This window comes from Sinohyriopsis cumingii, chromosome 9 (assembly GCF_028554795.1).
Source record: "Sinohyriopsis cumingii isolate HCF-2022 chromosome 9, ASM2855479v2, whole genome shotgun sequence".
Taxonomy (NCBI): domain Eukaryota; kingdom Metazoa; phylum Mollusca; class Bivalvia; order Unionida; family Unionidae; genus Sinohyriopsis; species Sinohyriopsis cumingii.
Genome location: NC_142969.1, coordinates 9,145,300 through 9,160,272, shown reverse-complemented (window position 1 = coordinate 9,160,272; position 14,973 = coordinate 9,145,300). Strand labels below are relative to the sequence as shown.

General features: G+C 36.1%; 1 protein-coding gene across 1 annotated transcript in view; it reads right to left on the bottom strand.

Annotated features, from left to right (window-relative positions):
* Positions 1-14,973, bottom strand: part of LOC149791251 (uncharacterized) — a 226,430-nt gene that overhangs the window by 72,539 nt on the left and 138,918 nt on the right. Inside the window, exons 52-53 of the mRNA XM_089969727.1 lie at positions 1,882-2,150; positions 1,304-1,399 (exon numbers count right to left, since the gene is read on the bottom strand). Of these exons, the coding sequence (XP_089825853.1) occupies positions 1,304-1,399; positions 1,882-2,150 (365 nt within the window). The remainder of the gene's footprint in view (positions 1-1,303; positions 1,400-1,881; positions 2,151-14,973) is intronic.

The window sequence follows — 14,973 nt, the reverse complement described above, 5'->3', positions numbered from 1 at the left end:
TTATGTAGGTAGGCTGGATGATATGAAAATAGCACGTCAAATGCTCATGCGGTTTTGGGTTAAACATATGAACATAACCAAAACCAATAAAAGATGAAATATTTGTCAATATCAATTTCTTCTGCTGTGCAGCTGCAGTATTAGCATTAGCTAAAGTGCAACATTTAACCAAATGTGACATGTGACATGTACATCGCAAAACCTATTTTTGTGATAAGGGTTTAGTATTGATTAATATGCATCCATCCCATTATGATGATTCGTAATTCCATGTGTAACAGTATGTATATAGGGTTCAAGAAAATATGTGGTCATGAGCTTATTGGAAAAACTTCACCTAAGCCAGTAAAAAATCAGAATTGCGTATCAGTGACCTTCATTTATTTTAAAGTGTGGTACTCAAAGAAATGTATAAACTCATAAAAATTGAGGATCCAAGCATGAGAAATAAACTTAAAATTAAATTAAAAAATGTAACTAAATTTAGTAATGTGTAAAATATGGGTCACAGTGACCAACATTTATGATAAGGATGAGTCTGGTCCTGATTCCAGGTCAGGCTCAGCCAATGTGAGTACATGAGAAATCTTGCAAGTAGCTTCTTGTGGGTTGGTGGTTCTTTCCAGGGTTTTCCCCAGGTAATTCCTCCACCATTTATACTGGCCGTCATGTATAGCCTATGTTGTGCTGAAAAATGGCATTAAACCCTATAACAACAACAATAATTCTAGGTATAACAGTGTATAACAGGGTCAAACAATCGGAGTTAAACAAAAAAAAACCCAAGAATTTACAACTAAAGTAACTGTACAAAATTATCCCCCTTAGCCCCTACCCTAGAGAGTTTTAAGTGCTATGAAACCATTCCAAACTGTTGCCTAGGAAGAACAAGTCACTGTGATGCGATGAGGCTAACACATGTATATGCTTTATGTGTATCTATGACGACTCTGATGCTGGGACAGGGACTGAAAAATCTCAGAACAGTCTACCTTCCCTCTGGTTTGTACTAAAGAGTGAGTGTGAAGCATTTGTATTAGCTTGATCAAAAGAAATGGAAAACTTCTGGTTGAAAGTATGGAATTTCGATGAAGAAAGTCATACATATTCTCAACAGAACATCCTTTTCATTAAAGAGAAACAATGGTCAGTCTGAAATCAACACTATCTACTCTTTACTACTGGAAATATTTGCCATTCTGAGTGGGGCAAGTGAATTTCCAACCTTTGTTGGGGTAGGTACAACAGCTCACCTCTACTTGGTAGAGGCAGCTAATCATTACAACTATACAACTTTAATTACTTTCAATGCAGTGACATCATACAGAAATTTCTGGCTAGATGGCACTTTTCGTCTCATTGGGAAGAAGCTGGGTTGGGTGACAATGAGATCTGGAAACTGAAAAAAAATTAAACATCTTACTATTATTACAGAAAATCATTTCATTTTTTTTTTCTGTCTAAAACAGCCATAGTTTATACAAGAACATTAAAAATCATTGACTCTATAAAAACTGGAAATATTGTACCCAATTCTTTCAGGGCTTACTTGCTGAAAATATAATTCTTCAATCAAGATCCCATATAGCAAACGAACAAATTTGATTTTAAATGAGATCTCAAAGCCAGAGGATCGGCAAAAATTCTGTGACTCAATTTCATCATTTTCCCCAAGACTTCTAAGAATCTCTTTTCACCTTATATGGATGGACAGTCTGATTAGGTAAAAGACATCATTTTCATAGTGGTGGTACACCCAACAAGTGTAGAGATTCAAGCTGAGGACTTAATGCATTTTGTATGTAGACTATATAAACAATCCCTTTAACTAATTCATCTCTGCAGATTGTCTTTTGCACAAGCATATTTACATGATATTACCTGGCGTGTTTGGCCTTGTCCTGGCGGTTGAGACCTTGGCTGACCTTCAACCTGACCTTCATCTTGACTCTGAACTTGAGTAGGTTGACTTGGACCAATGGGAGTCTGCGTAGTGGTGGCAGCTGTACCCTTCTCCTGCTGAGCTCTCTGAAGCCCTGCCGTGTTGCTCAAAATTTCAAGAATTCTGCGTTCTGTTTCATCATTAGGTTTATATTGGACAGGGGGTGGCTTAGCTGCTCCTTGTTGACCCCCTGGGGCTATCTGTGAGGCTGCAATGGAGAATAAAAAAGTTATAAAACAGAAAGCCTCTTTACTCTTACAAACAACTGGTTATTTGCTAGATCTGAAAATTAATTAAAGCGACAATTAATAAAGCTGTGACAATTAAGTGATAATTAAAGTAACAATTAATAAAATCAATATATCTATTCTCAGAAATGTCAAAAGCATTCAACAGGATTTATTAACATACAAGTCTGATTATAACTCAAGTGATCACTTATTGGGACAAGCATAAACTCTCAATATCAAGTATGAACATAAATACCCATAATCCTCCATGGAATCCAATCCATCAGAAACTGTTTAGTTTCACACGGAATGTTGATATACTTAGCCTTTCTGTCCCTAGGTCCTTCACTTTGATGATGAATAAATCTTCTAGGGCGTTATAAGTGTTGTAGAACCAGGAAGGACATTCAGTTAAGATTTTGGCCCCCCACCCCTGTAACATAATTTGATTGTGCCTTGAAGACAAAAACGCAAGTGTGGTATACAAAAAACCTCAAATCTAGTACTATCCATTAATCTAGAAACATATAGATCAGAAGTGGGATGGAAACCCTATATCAAGCTGTAACGTTGAAGATTGGTCCTCCCAATGTGATGTACAATACTCCAATAAGTGATAATGTATACAAGTAATCATCCCTAAAACTGAAACAACTTTAAAGTTATAGAGCAGAAAGGAGAGTTTGATGGAAAATAAAAATAAAATGAGCCATGTCACTGACACTAAAGATAGGGCTCTGCAACACATGTCCTAAGGATAATGAATCAAAGACAGTACTCAGCAACACATGTCCTAAGGATAATGAATCAAAGACTGCTCAGCAACACATGACCTAAGGATAATGTATCAAAGACAGTGCTCTGCAACACATGTCCTAAGGATAATGTATCAAAGACTGCTCTGCAACACATGTCCTAAGGCTAATGAATCAAAGACAGTGCTCAGCAACACATGTCCTAAGGCTAATGTATCAAAGACTGCTCTGCAACACATGTCCTAAGGATAATGAACCAAAGACAGTGCTCAGCAACACATGTCCTAAGGATAAGGTATCAAAGACAGGGCCCTGCAACACATGTCCTAAGGATAATGTATCAAAGACAGGGCCCTGCAACACATGTCCTAAGGATAATGGATCAAAGACAGTGCTCAGCAACACATGTCCTAAGGATAAGGTATCAAAGACTGCTCAGCAACACATGTCCTAAGGATAATGAATCAAAGACAGTGCTCAGCAACACATGTCCTAAGGCTAATGTATCAAAGACAGTGCTCAACAACACATGTCCTAAGGATAATGTATCAATGACTGCTCTGCAACACATGTCCTAAGGATAATGAATCAAAGACAGTGCTCAGCAACACATGTCCTAAGGATAAGGCATGAAAGACAGGGCCCTGCAACACATGTCCTAAGGATAATGTATCAAAGACTGCTCTGCAACACATGTCCTAAGGATATTGAATCAAAGACAGTGCTCAGCAACACATGTCCTAAGGATAAGGTATCAAAGACAGGGCCCTGCAACACATGTCCTAAGGATAATGAATCAAAGACAGTGCTCAGCAACACATGTCCTAAGGATAATGAATCAAAGACAGTGCTCAGCAACACATGTCCTAAGGATAATGTATCAAAGACAGTACTCAGCAACACATGTCCTAAGGATAATGTATCAAAGACTGCTCTGCAACACATGTCCTAAGGATAATGAATCAAAGACTGCTCAGCAACACATGTCCTAAGGATAATGTATCAAAGACTGCTCAGCAACACATGTCCTCAGGATAATGTATCAAAGACAGTGCTCAGCAACACATGTCCTAAGGATAATGTATCAAAGACTGCTCTGCAACACATGTCCTAAGGATAATGAATCAAAGACAGTGCTCAGCAACACGTTCTAAGGATAATGAACCAAAGACTGCTCAGCAACACATGTCCTAAGGTTAATGTATCAAAGACAGTGCTCAGCAACACATGTCCTAAGGATAACATATCAAAGACTGCTCTGCAACACATGTCCTAAGGATAATGAATCAAAGGCAGTGCTCAGCAACACATGTCCTAAGGATAAAGTATCAAAGACTGCTCAGCAACACACGTCCTAAGGATAATGAATCAAAGACTGCTCAGCAACACATGTCCTAAGGATAATGTATCAATGACAGTGCTCAGCAACACATGTCTTAAGGATAATGTATCAAAGACTGCTCTGCAACACATATCCTAAGGATAATGAATCAAAGACTGCTCAGCAACACATGTCCTAAGGATAAGGTATCAAAGACAGTGCTCTGCAACACATGTCCTAAGGATAATGTATCAAAGACTGCTCTGCAACACATATCCTAAGGATAATGAATCAAAGACTGCTCAGCAACACATGTCCTAAGGATAATGTATCAAAGACTGCTCAGCAACACATGTCCTAAGGATAAGGTATCAAAGACAGTGCTCTGCAACACATGTCCTAAGGATAATGTATCAAAGACTGCTCTGCAACACATATCCTAAGGATAATGAATCAAAGACTGCTCAGCAACACATGTCCTAAGGATAATGTATCAAAGACTGCTCTGCAACACATGTCCTAAGGATAATGAATCAAAGACAGTGCTTGGCAACACATGTCCTAAGGATAATATATCAAAGACTGCTCTGCAACACATGTCCTAAGGATAATGTATCAAAGACTGCTCTGCAACACATGTCCTAAGGATAATGAATCAAAGACAGTGCTTGGCAACACATGTCCTAAGGATAATATATCAAAGACTGCTCTGCAACACATGTCCTAAGGATAATGAATCAAAGACAGTACTCAGCAACACGTGTCCTAAGGATAATGAATCAAAGACAGTACTCAGCAACACGTGTCCTAAGGATAATGAATCAAAGACAGTACTCAGCAACACATGTCTTAAGGATAAGGTATCAAAGACAGGGCCCTGCAACACATGTCCTAAGGATAGTCTATCAAAGACAGGGCCCTGCAACACATGTCCTAAGGATAATGTATCAAACATGGGCCCTGCAATACATGTCCTAAGGATAATGTATCAAAGACAAGTCCCTGCAATACATGTCCTAAGGATAATGTATCAAAGACAGGGCCCTGCAACACATGTCCTAAGGATAATGTATCAAAGATATGTATCAAAGACAGGGCCATGCAACACATGTCCTAAGGATAAGGTATCAAAGACAGGGCCATGCAACACATGTCCTAAGGATAAAGTATCAAAGACAGGGCCCTGCAACACATGTCCTAAGGATAATGTATCAAAGATATGTATCAAAGACAGGGCCATGCAACACATGTCCTAAGGATAAGGTATCAAAGACAGGGCACTGCAACACGTGTCCTAAGGATAATGTATCAAAGACAGGGCACTGCAACACATCTCCTAAGGAAAATGTATCAAAGATAGGGCCCTGCAACACATCTCATAAGGATAATATATCAAAGATAGGGCCCTGCAACACATTTCTAAAGAATAAGGTACATGTATTAAAGATAGGGCCCTGCAACACGTCCTAAAGATAATGTATAAGGATATCAAGGTTTTTTTCCCTTAATCACAAATATATTGAAAAGTTACAGAGTGGAAACATATGTTATAGAAAGAGTACAAGTACTCTGAGCTTTGCTTTTCACAAAATGGTGAGAGACATCAACATATGGCAAATAGCATGTAAACATTCACTCTCAAAGTTTTCAAAAAGTAACTTTGAGATGTACTTGCTTGAGGAATGAACGAAAGTAAACTGAATGAATTAATGTACCAGAAAGAATGTATTAACCCTTGTGCTAAAATTACATACTGACAAATCTCCCCATAATTTATTTAAAAAGTTGATTCCTCAGCATCATTTAGTATTAAAACCAGAACTATCCGTAATAGGTGCATCACACAGGGCCTTATTCACCATAATTTGTGCTATTATAGTATTAAAACTAGAGCTATTTGCAAAACAACACAAGTTTGGTGAAGACAAGACTGTTCAGTTTGACAAGGAGCATTATTAGTCCAAAATGGAGCTTGCAACACAAAACTCGTAAAAGGCATGTGGGCCTATGAGATAGTGTTTATACCAAACTACATCAGAAAATTTTGTATAGTTATTGATCTTTGCCAGTTACACAACATTCAATAAAAAAAATATGAAGTTAATTGTCAAGAACCATAACTCTATCCCAAATGGATTTGACAAAGGTAATGTGTAAAGGTTGCTGAGCTTTGGTGGTTACAGAGAGTGCAAATGGAAGGACAAACAGACAGATGGTCAATTACTATTGGTATCACACATCTCAATGTCAAAGTGTAATGAAAATCATTATGAAAATACCTGCCACAAAAGTTCCTGCCACGTGTCGGACAAGAATTACTTTCAAGTTGACAATTGAAAATACTTGGATACAAGGAATTTACAGTAAATGTTTTATTTACTCTAAGGTGATAACTTGTTACAAGTAATTAACTATTTTTGAATAAACTGATGCATAGGTAACTTTTTAGATTACCAAGATCACTATATAAAACTATATACTGTCAGCTGGAATACCAAGATCACTATATAAACTCTATATAATGTCAGCTGGATTACCAAGATCACTATATAAAACTTGATATAATGTCAGCTGGATTACCAAGATCACTATATAAAACTATATACTGTCAGCTGGATTACCAAGATCACTATATAAAACTTGATATAATGTCAGCTGGATTACCAAGATCACTATATAAAACTATATACTGTCAGCTGGATTACCAAGATCACTATATAAAACTCTATATAGTGTCAGCTGGATTACCAAGATCACTATATAAAACTATATACTGTCAGCTGGATTACCAAGATCACTATATAAAACTATATACTGTCAGCTGGATTACCAAGATCACTATATAAAACTCTATATAGTGTCAGCTGGATTACCAAGATCACTATATAAAACTCTATACAGTGTCAGCTGGATTACCAAGATCACTATATAAAACTATATACTGTCAGCTGGATTACCAAGATCACTATATAAAACTATATACTGTCAGCTGGATTACCAAGATCACTATATAAAACTCTAGTGTCAGCTGGATTACCAAGATCACTATATAAAACTATATACTGTCAGCTGGATTACCAAGATCACTATATAAAACTCTATATAGTGTCAGCTGGATTACCAAGATCACTATATAAAACTATATACTGTCAGCTGGATTACCAAGATCACTATATAAAACTATATACTGTCAGCTGGATTACCAAGATCACTATATAAAACTCGAGTGTCAGCTGGATTACCAAGATCACTATATAAAACTATATACTGTCAGCTGGATTACCAAGATCACTATATAAAACTATATACTGTCAGCTGGATTACCAAGATCACCATATAAAACTATATAATGTCAGCTGGATTACCAAGATCACTATATAAAACTATATACTGTCAGCTGGATAACCAAGATCACTATATAAAACTATATACTGTCAGCTCTCCTAAACTGGTGATATTGCCATGGACCCTACTTAATTCACTCCACTGACCTGCCCAAAGCCACTGGCAAGCTTTTTCACAAACCCACACTGGACAGGCCTGAGACTATTCAGACAGGCGAGATTTCAGTGATCTGAAAGGCAGGCATCTAAGACCACTTGGCCACCTCACAGCTGGACCCAGTTTGTACCGGAGTATATGGTACCTGGTAACAAGGTGACCTCACCTTTTCAAGCAGTACACCAGTGTTCATTCCAAAAATGAAAAAAGTAGGACTCATGAGCCAGGTGAAAAGGTAGGGTCACTGACAAAAGATGAACAACACAGGTTGCAAAATATCCTTACCTGTTTGTTCTTTATTCAAGAAAACTGAAACATACATTACCAGCCTCCTATGACGATGGCCTTCCATAATGTCTTTTGAATTCCTCATTGCTTGATTAACTATTCCCTTATCAAATTTATTGTGGGCATTTTAATCCTATCTTTTTATACATGAATGACACTTTGGGAATAAATGCAGCAGTGTTTTTGCTGAAGATTTCTTTTCTTCTTTACATTTTCTATTTTTGATCATTTTGGTTTGTGTACAGGCAAATCAAAAGCAATGATCATTCTGGATTGTGTATATGCAAATCAAAACCAATGACCATTTTGATTTGTGTATATGCAAATCAAAATCAATGACCATTTTGGTTTGTGTAGATGCAAATCAAAAGCAATGATCATTCTGGATTGTGTATATGCAAATCAAAACCAATGACCATTTTGATTTGTGTATAAGCAAATCAAAATCAATGACCATTTTGGTTTGTGTAGATGCAAATCAAAAGCAATGATCATTCTGGATTGTGTATATGCAAATCAAAACCAATGACCATTTTGATTTGTGTATATGCAAATCAAAACCAATAACCATTTTGATTTGTGTATATACAAATCAAAATCAATGACCATTTTGGTTTGTGTAGATACAAATCAAAATCAATGATCATTTTAATTTGTGTATATGCTATCAAAATCAATGATCATTTTAATTTGTGTATATGCTAATCAAAATCAATGATCATTTTGGTTTGTGTATATGCAAATCAAAATCAATTACCATTTTGATTTGTGTACAAGCTAATCAAAACAATGATCATTTTGGTTTGCGTATATGCAAATCAAAATCAATCAATGAAATTGATAATCTGATGCTTCTTTGGCAACAAATGCACTCTATTAAGTAAGTCAGCTTGGCTTGCACTGTTAATGAATGCACTCTATTCAGTAAGTCAGCTTGGCTTGCACTGTTAATGAATGCACTCTATTAAGTAAGTCAGCTTGGCTTGCACTGTTAATGAATGCACTCTATTAAGTAAGTCAGCTTGGCTTGCACTGTTAATGAATGCACTCTATTTAGTAAGTCAGCTTGGCTTGCACTGTTAATGAATGCACTCTATTAAGTAAGTCAGCTTGGCTTGCACACAATTCAATCGGTCAAAAAATAACGACAATGGACTTTTATTTATAATGGTAATGAACACACTATTCAGCAAGTCATTTTGGCTTGCACATGGTTCTTCAGTCTAAAAGCGACTAAAATGGACTTTTATCTATATTGTTAATAAAATAAATGCACTATATTCAGAAAGTCAGCTTGGGGTGCACTTGATTTATTCAGTTTAAAGGTAATGTAATGGATTATACTGGAAAAGAATGCATTCTATATAGTAAATGAGCTTGGGGTGTGTTTGATTCACTCAGTCTAATGGGAACTGAAATGGATTTTAATCCATACTGGTAACGATAACACTCTATTCAGTACGCCAGCTAGGGATGCACTTGTTTCATTTAGTTTAAAGGCAACTGTTATGGACTTCTATCTATATTTTCTGAGGTCTGTTTTCTGTTAACTCTATGGATATTACAAAGGCAACTGTCTTGCACCAAAGATAAAAATAAGAGTCAATGGCACAGCCTGAAATGAACACTGGTATTCTGCTCTTGGCTCCCATCAACTTCATAATTAGGGATCACAGCAATTTAATAATTAAGGGTTTCACAAGTTACCATTCATATACTTTCATTTCAGATCAAAAGGAAAGGATCAAATATAAAGTCCTTGTTCTACACTGTTGGAAGGTATTGTAAACTGTTAAGCATAGTTGGCAAATAAACCCATAAAAAACTAGTGTTTGGAAAAAATGTAGACCCCCAAAAATTCCCCAAAAATTCAAAACCACAACAAATCAAACATAATTGCTATAATGCATGAAATTCAAACCATGTCATCTGTTTATGCACCCACTTGCAACCAAAATTTTACTGGTCTGCCTCTTATAGGTTCTGGCAAATTGTTCTAACAATGTTTTTGTTACATTTCAGAAAGTTTAAAACTTGCTGTCATGGCTTGAATACTTAATCAGGTCCTTAAAATGTCAACATAAACATGCTAAACAACTTTCACATGTCTATTTAATACCCTTATTACTTAATTGTTCTAACAAGGTTTTGCAAACAACCAAAAAATAAAATCCACAAAGATTAAAAAATGTGTAAACTTGTCTAATTGCTACAATGGCCAGAAAATCACCATCTGGTCATTCACAACTATGGTAAAGTGTACGACATGTTACAGACTTAAGTCCAAGAGTTCTATTATGGTAAAGTGTACGACATGTTATGGATCTAAGTCCAAGAGTAATTGCCCTATTGCATCAATATTGTTTGGGGTACATGCATTAATGTAGCAAAGTTAACACTTATCATTCTATCACATTGGAGGCATAGAAACTCACCTTTCCATCTTTTTTTGACTTGCATGAATTACTGACAAAAAGGTATGAACCAGCAGGACCAAGAGGATCATAACTTTCATAACAAATGCATGCAAATATACCAAGACAACACAAAAACATACATTTTATAGATAATGTTTAAATGTGTGGTCACATTACTATTAAACATTAATTATCCATTCTCCAATTCTTCAGACTTTTAACGATGTCTGCTTTTGTAAAATTGACAAATCCTACACTGCTGAGAATGATGTGATCAATACCTAATGATGTCAATGATAGGATGAAATTCTTTAAGTACACAAAGTGTATGAACACTGGGAGGGATTGGATGTAAAATTATGTGGTTGTGATATCTATCTCTTATTAACAATAAAAATGAACAATGCTTATACAATTGTCATAATTTCAATAAGTGAAGGAAAATTTCAAAAGTAAACAAGGTCACTGAAAAATATTTAGTGATCTACAACCTGGTATAAATAAACCACACATGCTCTCTAAAGCTATATACAAAACATGCCTATTATTAAAAATTCAAACTTTGCTTGCAGGGCAGATAATACAGTATCCAATATTATTATTAAAAATTCAAACTTTGCTTGCAGGGCAGATAATACAGTATCCAATAGTATTATTAAAAATTATAACTTTGCTTGCAGGGCAGATAATACAGTATCCCACAGGCTTATGAGGGATCAATACATAGAAGCCAAAAAATGGAATAAAGTGAAAAATCAGCCACCACAAAATATACAGGCAGATCAGAAGCTATACTGTTCATCATTGGTATATATTATCCAGCAGCAGATACTGTACTATATTCAATCTAATATCAGAACTGTGTGCTTGAAATATTATTGGGGCCAATTTAAATTCATCATAATCCACACACAATGATGAAGTCATAAACTACAACCCATTTACATTTGTGTATCTTGGGAGCTATCCATTGATATTTAATTTCTCTTCCAATTTGGTTCCGCAAAATACAGCACATCTGATTGATTAAGCCAACAAGATCAAGTTATAATCAGTCACTAGGCATTATGGCAAGATTCCAGAAAATCACATTCTTGGCTATTTCACAAGCTGCTTCCTTCCCATGAGGCATGTTGGAATTTAGACTGGTATGCTTACTTGCTTTTATGTCAGTTTTTGACCAAAAAGTGTGGTATGTGCATGTGTGTGTGTATGTATATATATATGTCTTCCACCTGTGAAATGGGGGCAAAGGAAATTGTTTGAAATGTATAAAAAGAGAATCAGTCAGTCCTTGTTATGAACAGATATTGAAATAAAATAATCAATTCTGAGCAAATATTATCTGCATTAAGAAAAATAAAGAAAAATACCATAAATGGTATGTGCCTGCCCCTATTCTTTGTTCAAGCCATCCATGCATCATGGTTTGTTGCAAAGGACTTGTCATAGAGTCCCTCTGATCTTTGACCTTTTAGCTCAAATGTATGACATCTAAGATGTTTAGTCCAGGCATGTTATACATAAATTTATTACTTTGTGGAAAGTATTTTGAAATCATTAATCAATTCCTTTGATCCATGACCTTGACCTTAGAAATTCTTACCTCAAAATCAACAGGTGTCTTCCTTGTTTCAAATGGAAGCCATACGCAAAGTCTGGTCAAAACAGATGAGAAAGAACTCAAGATATTTTGCAGAAATCATTTTCCTTCATAATGTTGCTGTCTGTTTAACCTTTGACCCCAAAACTAATCGGTGTCTTTCCTATCTCAAATGCAAACCATTTACAATGTTTTGGTCAAGATATATTGTACACAAGTCAAGTGTATTGTCTTGAACTGTCTTGTTACTTTCAGTCTCTATGAGTGTCACCTTTAACCTTTCGAGTCTGAGACCCATAGGATTCTTCCTTGAGACATGTGCAAGCTACTTAGGTAATGGTAGATACGGAGAACTTGAGTCACTGTATGGAAATGAAATAGGAAACAGATGTATGGATGTATGGATGGACAAACAACATTACATGATGCATGGCTGTATGGATGGACAGACAACATTATATGATGCATGGTTGTATGGATGGACAGACAACATTACATGATGCATGGCTGTATGGATGGACAGACAACATTATATGATACATGGCTGTATGGAAGGACAGACAGCATTACATGATGCATGGCTGTATGGATGGACAAACAACATTACATGATGCATGGTTGTATGGATGGACAGACAGCATTACATGATGCATGGCTGTATGGATGGACAAACAACATTACATGATGCATGGTTGTATGGATGGACAGACAGCATTACATGATGCATGGTTGTATGGATGGACAGACAACATTATATGATGCATGGCTGTATGGATGGACAAAGCATTACATGATGCATGGCTGTATGGATGGACAGACAACATTATATGATGCATGGCTGTATGGATGGACAGACAACATTACATGATGCATGAATGTATGGATGGACAGACAACATTACATGATGCATGGCTGTATGGATGGACAGACAGCATTACATAATGGATGGATGTACAAATGGATAGATAACATTACATTATACATAGCTCTTTATGGCAAGCATTTAAAAAGCAAATTATATTCTAATTTAATTCTAGTGCACTAAGCAGAAAAACTGTGCAACCTGTACAATTTCAAAAGGTGAATTAAATGGTAGTCTGAAAAGTAAGAAAATTTGGTTAATTGAGCTACAAAATATATTAGTCACACACCTAGAAGGCTTGTTTATTGGCACTAAAATCGTACTGTATATAACTGGACATAACCTTGGTCCAACTGCAAACGAGAGACACTGATTGGCCATCGCATAATGTACTAGCAAATCAGGTTCTATTGTTTGTTCTCCAGATGACTGCCAGTATATTGCATAGGCCATATTCTGCCTGCACAATATGCAACTGCAGATCTGCATATATGCAGTTGGACCAACATTCACATGTGAGTTCTAAATGGCAGTTTTTAAAACTACTACATTATCTGCAAAATGTGTGCAGACTATTTCATGCATGTTCCATATCAGACTTGTTAAAAAACTGAATGAATGTTATAAACTTGTAATTCTACAAATCACACATGTTAGAAAGTTGTGTACAGTATTCCCTCACAAAAGTACCCTTCATTATAACACATTTCCTGTAATAAGGTGCATAAGAACATAGATCCCATTGTCGTATTAAAATTAGATGCATAATGTACCTCACTATAAAGCCATGGTTACTATGGACAGTATTGTAATGAGGGAGTACTGTATCATTACTTTATTATAAGGCAGAATACCCTATGGCTCCTATGAACACCATTATAATTAATGTATTATTCCTTCATGATATGACCACATCACTACAAGGCAGAATACCCTATGGCTCCCATGAACACCATTATAATTACTGCATTATTCCTTCATGATATGACCACATCACTACAAGGCAGAATACCCTATGGCTCCCATGAACACCATTATAATTACTGTATTATTCCTTCATGATATGACCGCATCACTACAAGGCAGAATACCCTATGGCTCCCATGAACACCATTATAATTACTGTATTATTCCTTCATGATATGACCGCATCACTACAAGGCAGAATACCCTATGGCTCCCATGAACACCATTATAATTACTGTATTATTCCTTCATGATATGACCGCATCACTACAAGGCAGAATACCCTATGGCTCCCATGAACACCATTATAATTACTGTATTATTCCTTCATGATATGACCGCATCACTACAAGGCAGAATACCCTATGGCTCCCATGAACACCATTATAATTACTGTATTATTCCTTCATGATATGACTGCATCACTACAAGGCAGAATACCCTATGGCTCCCATGAACACCATTATAATTACTGTATTATTCCTTCATGATTCGACCGCATCACTACAAGGGTTACTCCATGGCTCCCATGTATGGTGTTGTAATGAGGGCGTGATGCACGTCTAACCTTATACCAACTTTTAACAACTAAGTCTTTACTTGAATTGTAAGTTATCACAACAATGCAAAGGCCTCTTTACACCGATAAATTAACAATTACATCCATATAATTGTCAATAATTTTCTTACAAATACTGTTAACATTTTCCCATATATAACAACATCCAACTGCAAAAACAAGATGTTTATAACATTAGCAAAGAATGCCAGCAGATAAAAGATCTATGTTGTCCACTTGATACAACCTGTATCTGGTGCCATGTTATGTGACAGCAATCTTGCACCAACACTGCTTGTTGTTGTGTGTTCTTATAGGTGAGTAAATACAATCATAGGCTATGCCTCAAAAGCAGTAAAATTTATCTTCAACATTCTGTTCAAGTGCTTGTGTACAAATTTTATTGCGACACCTGATTTTAAATTACAAATACAGAATCGGTACATAAACCACATGAAAACAAGGCTTCACTTGATGAACTCACTGAGACCCTGTGTGGAACACATTCTAGAACGTAACCATGAAATTA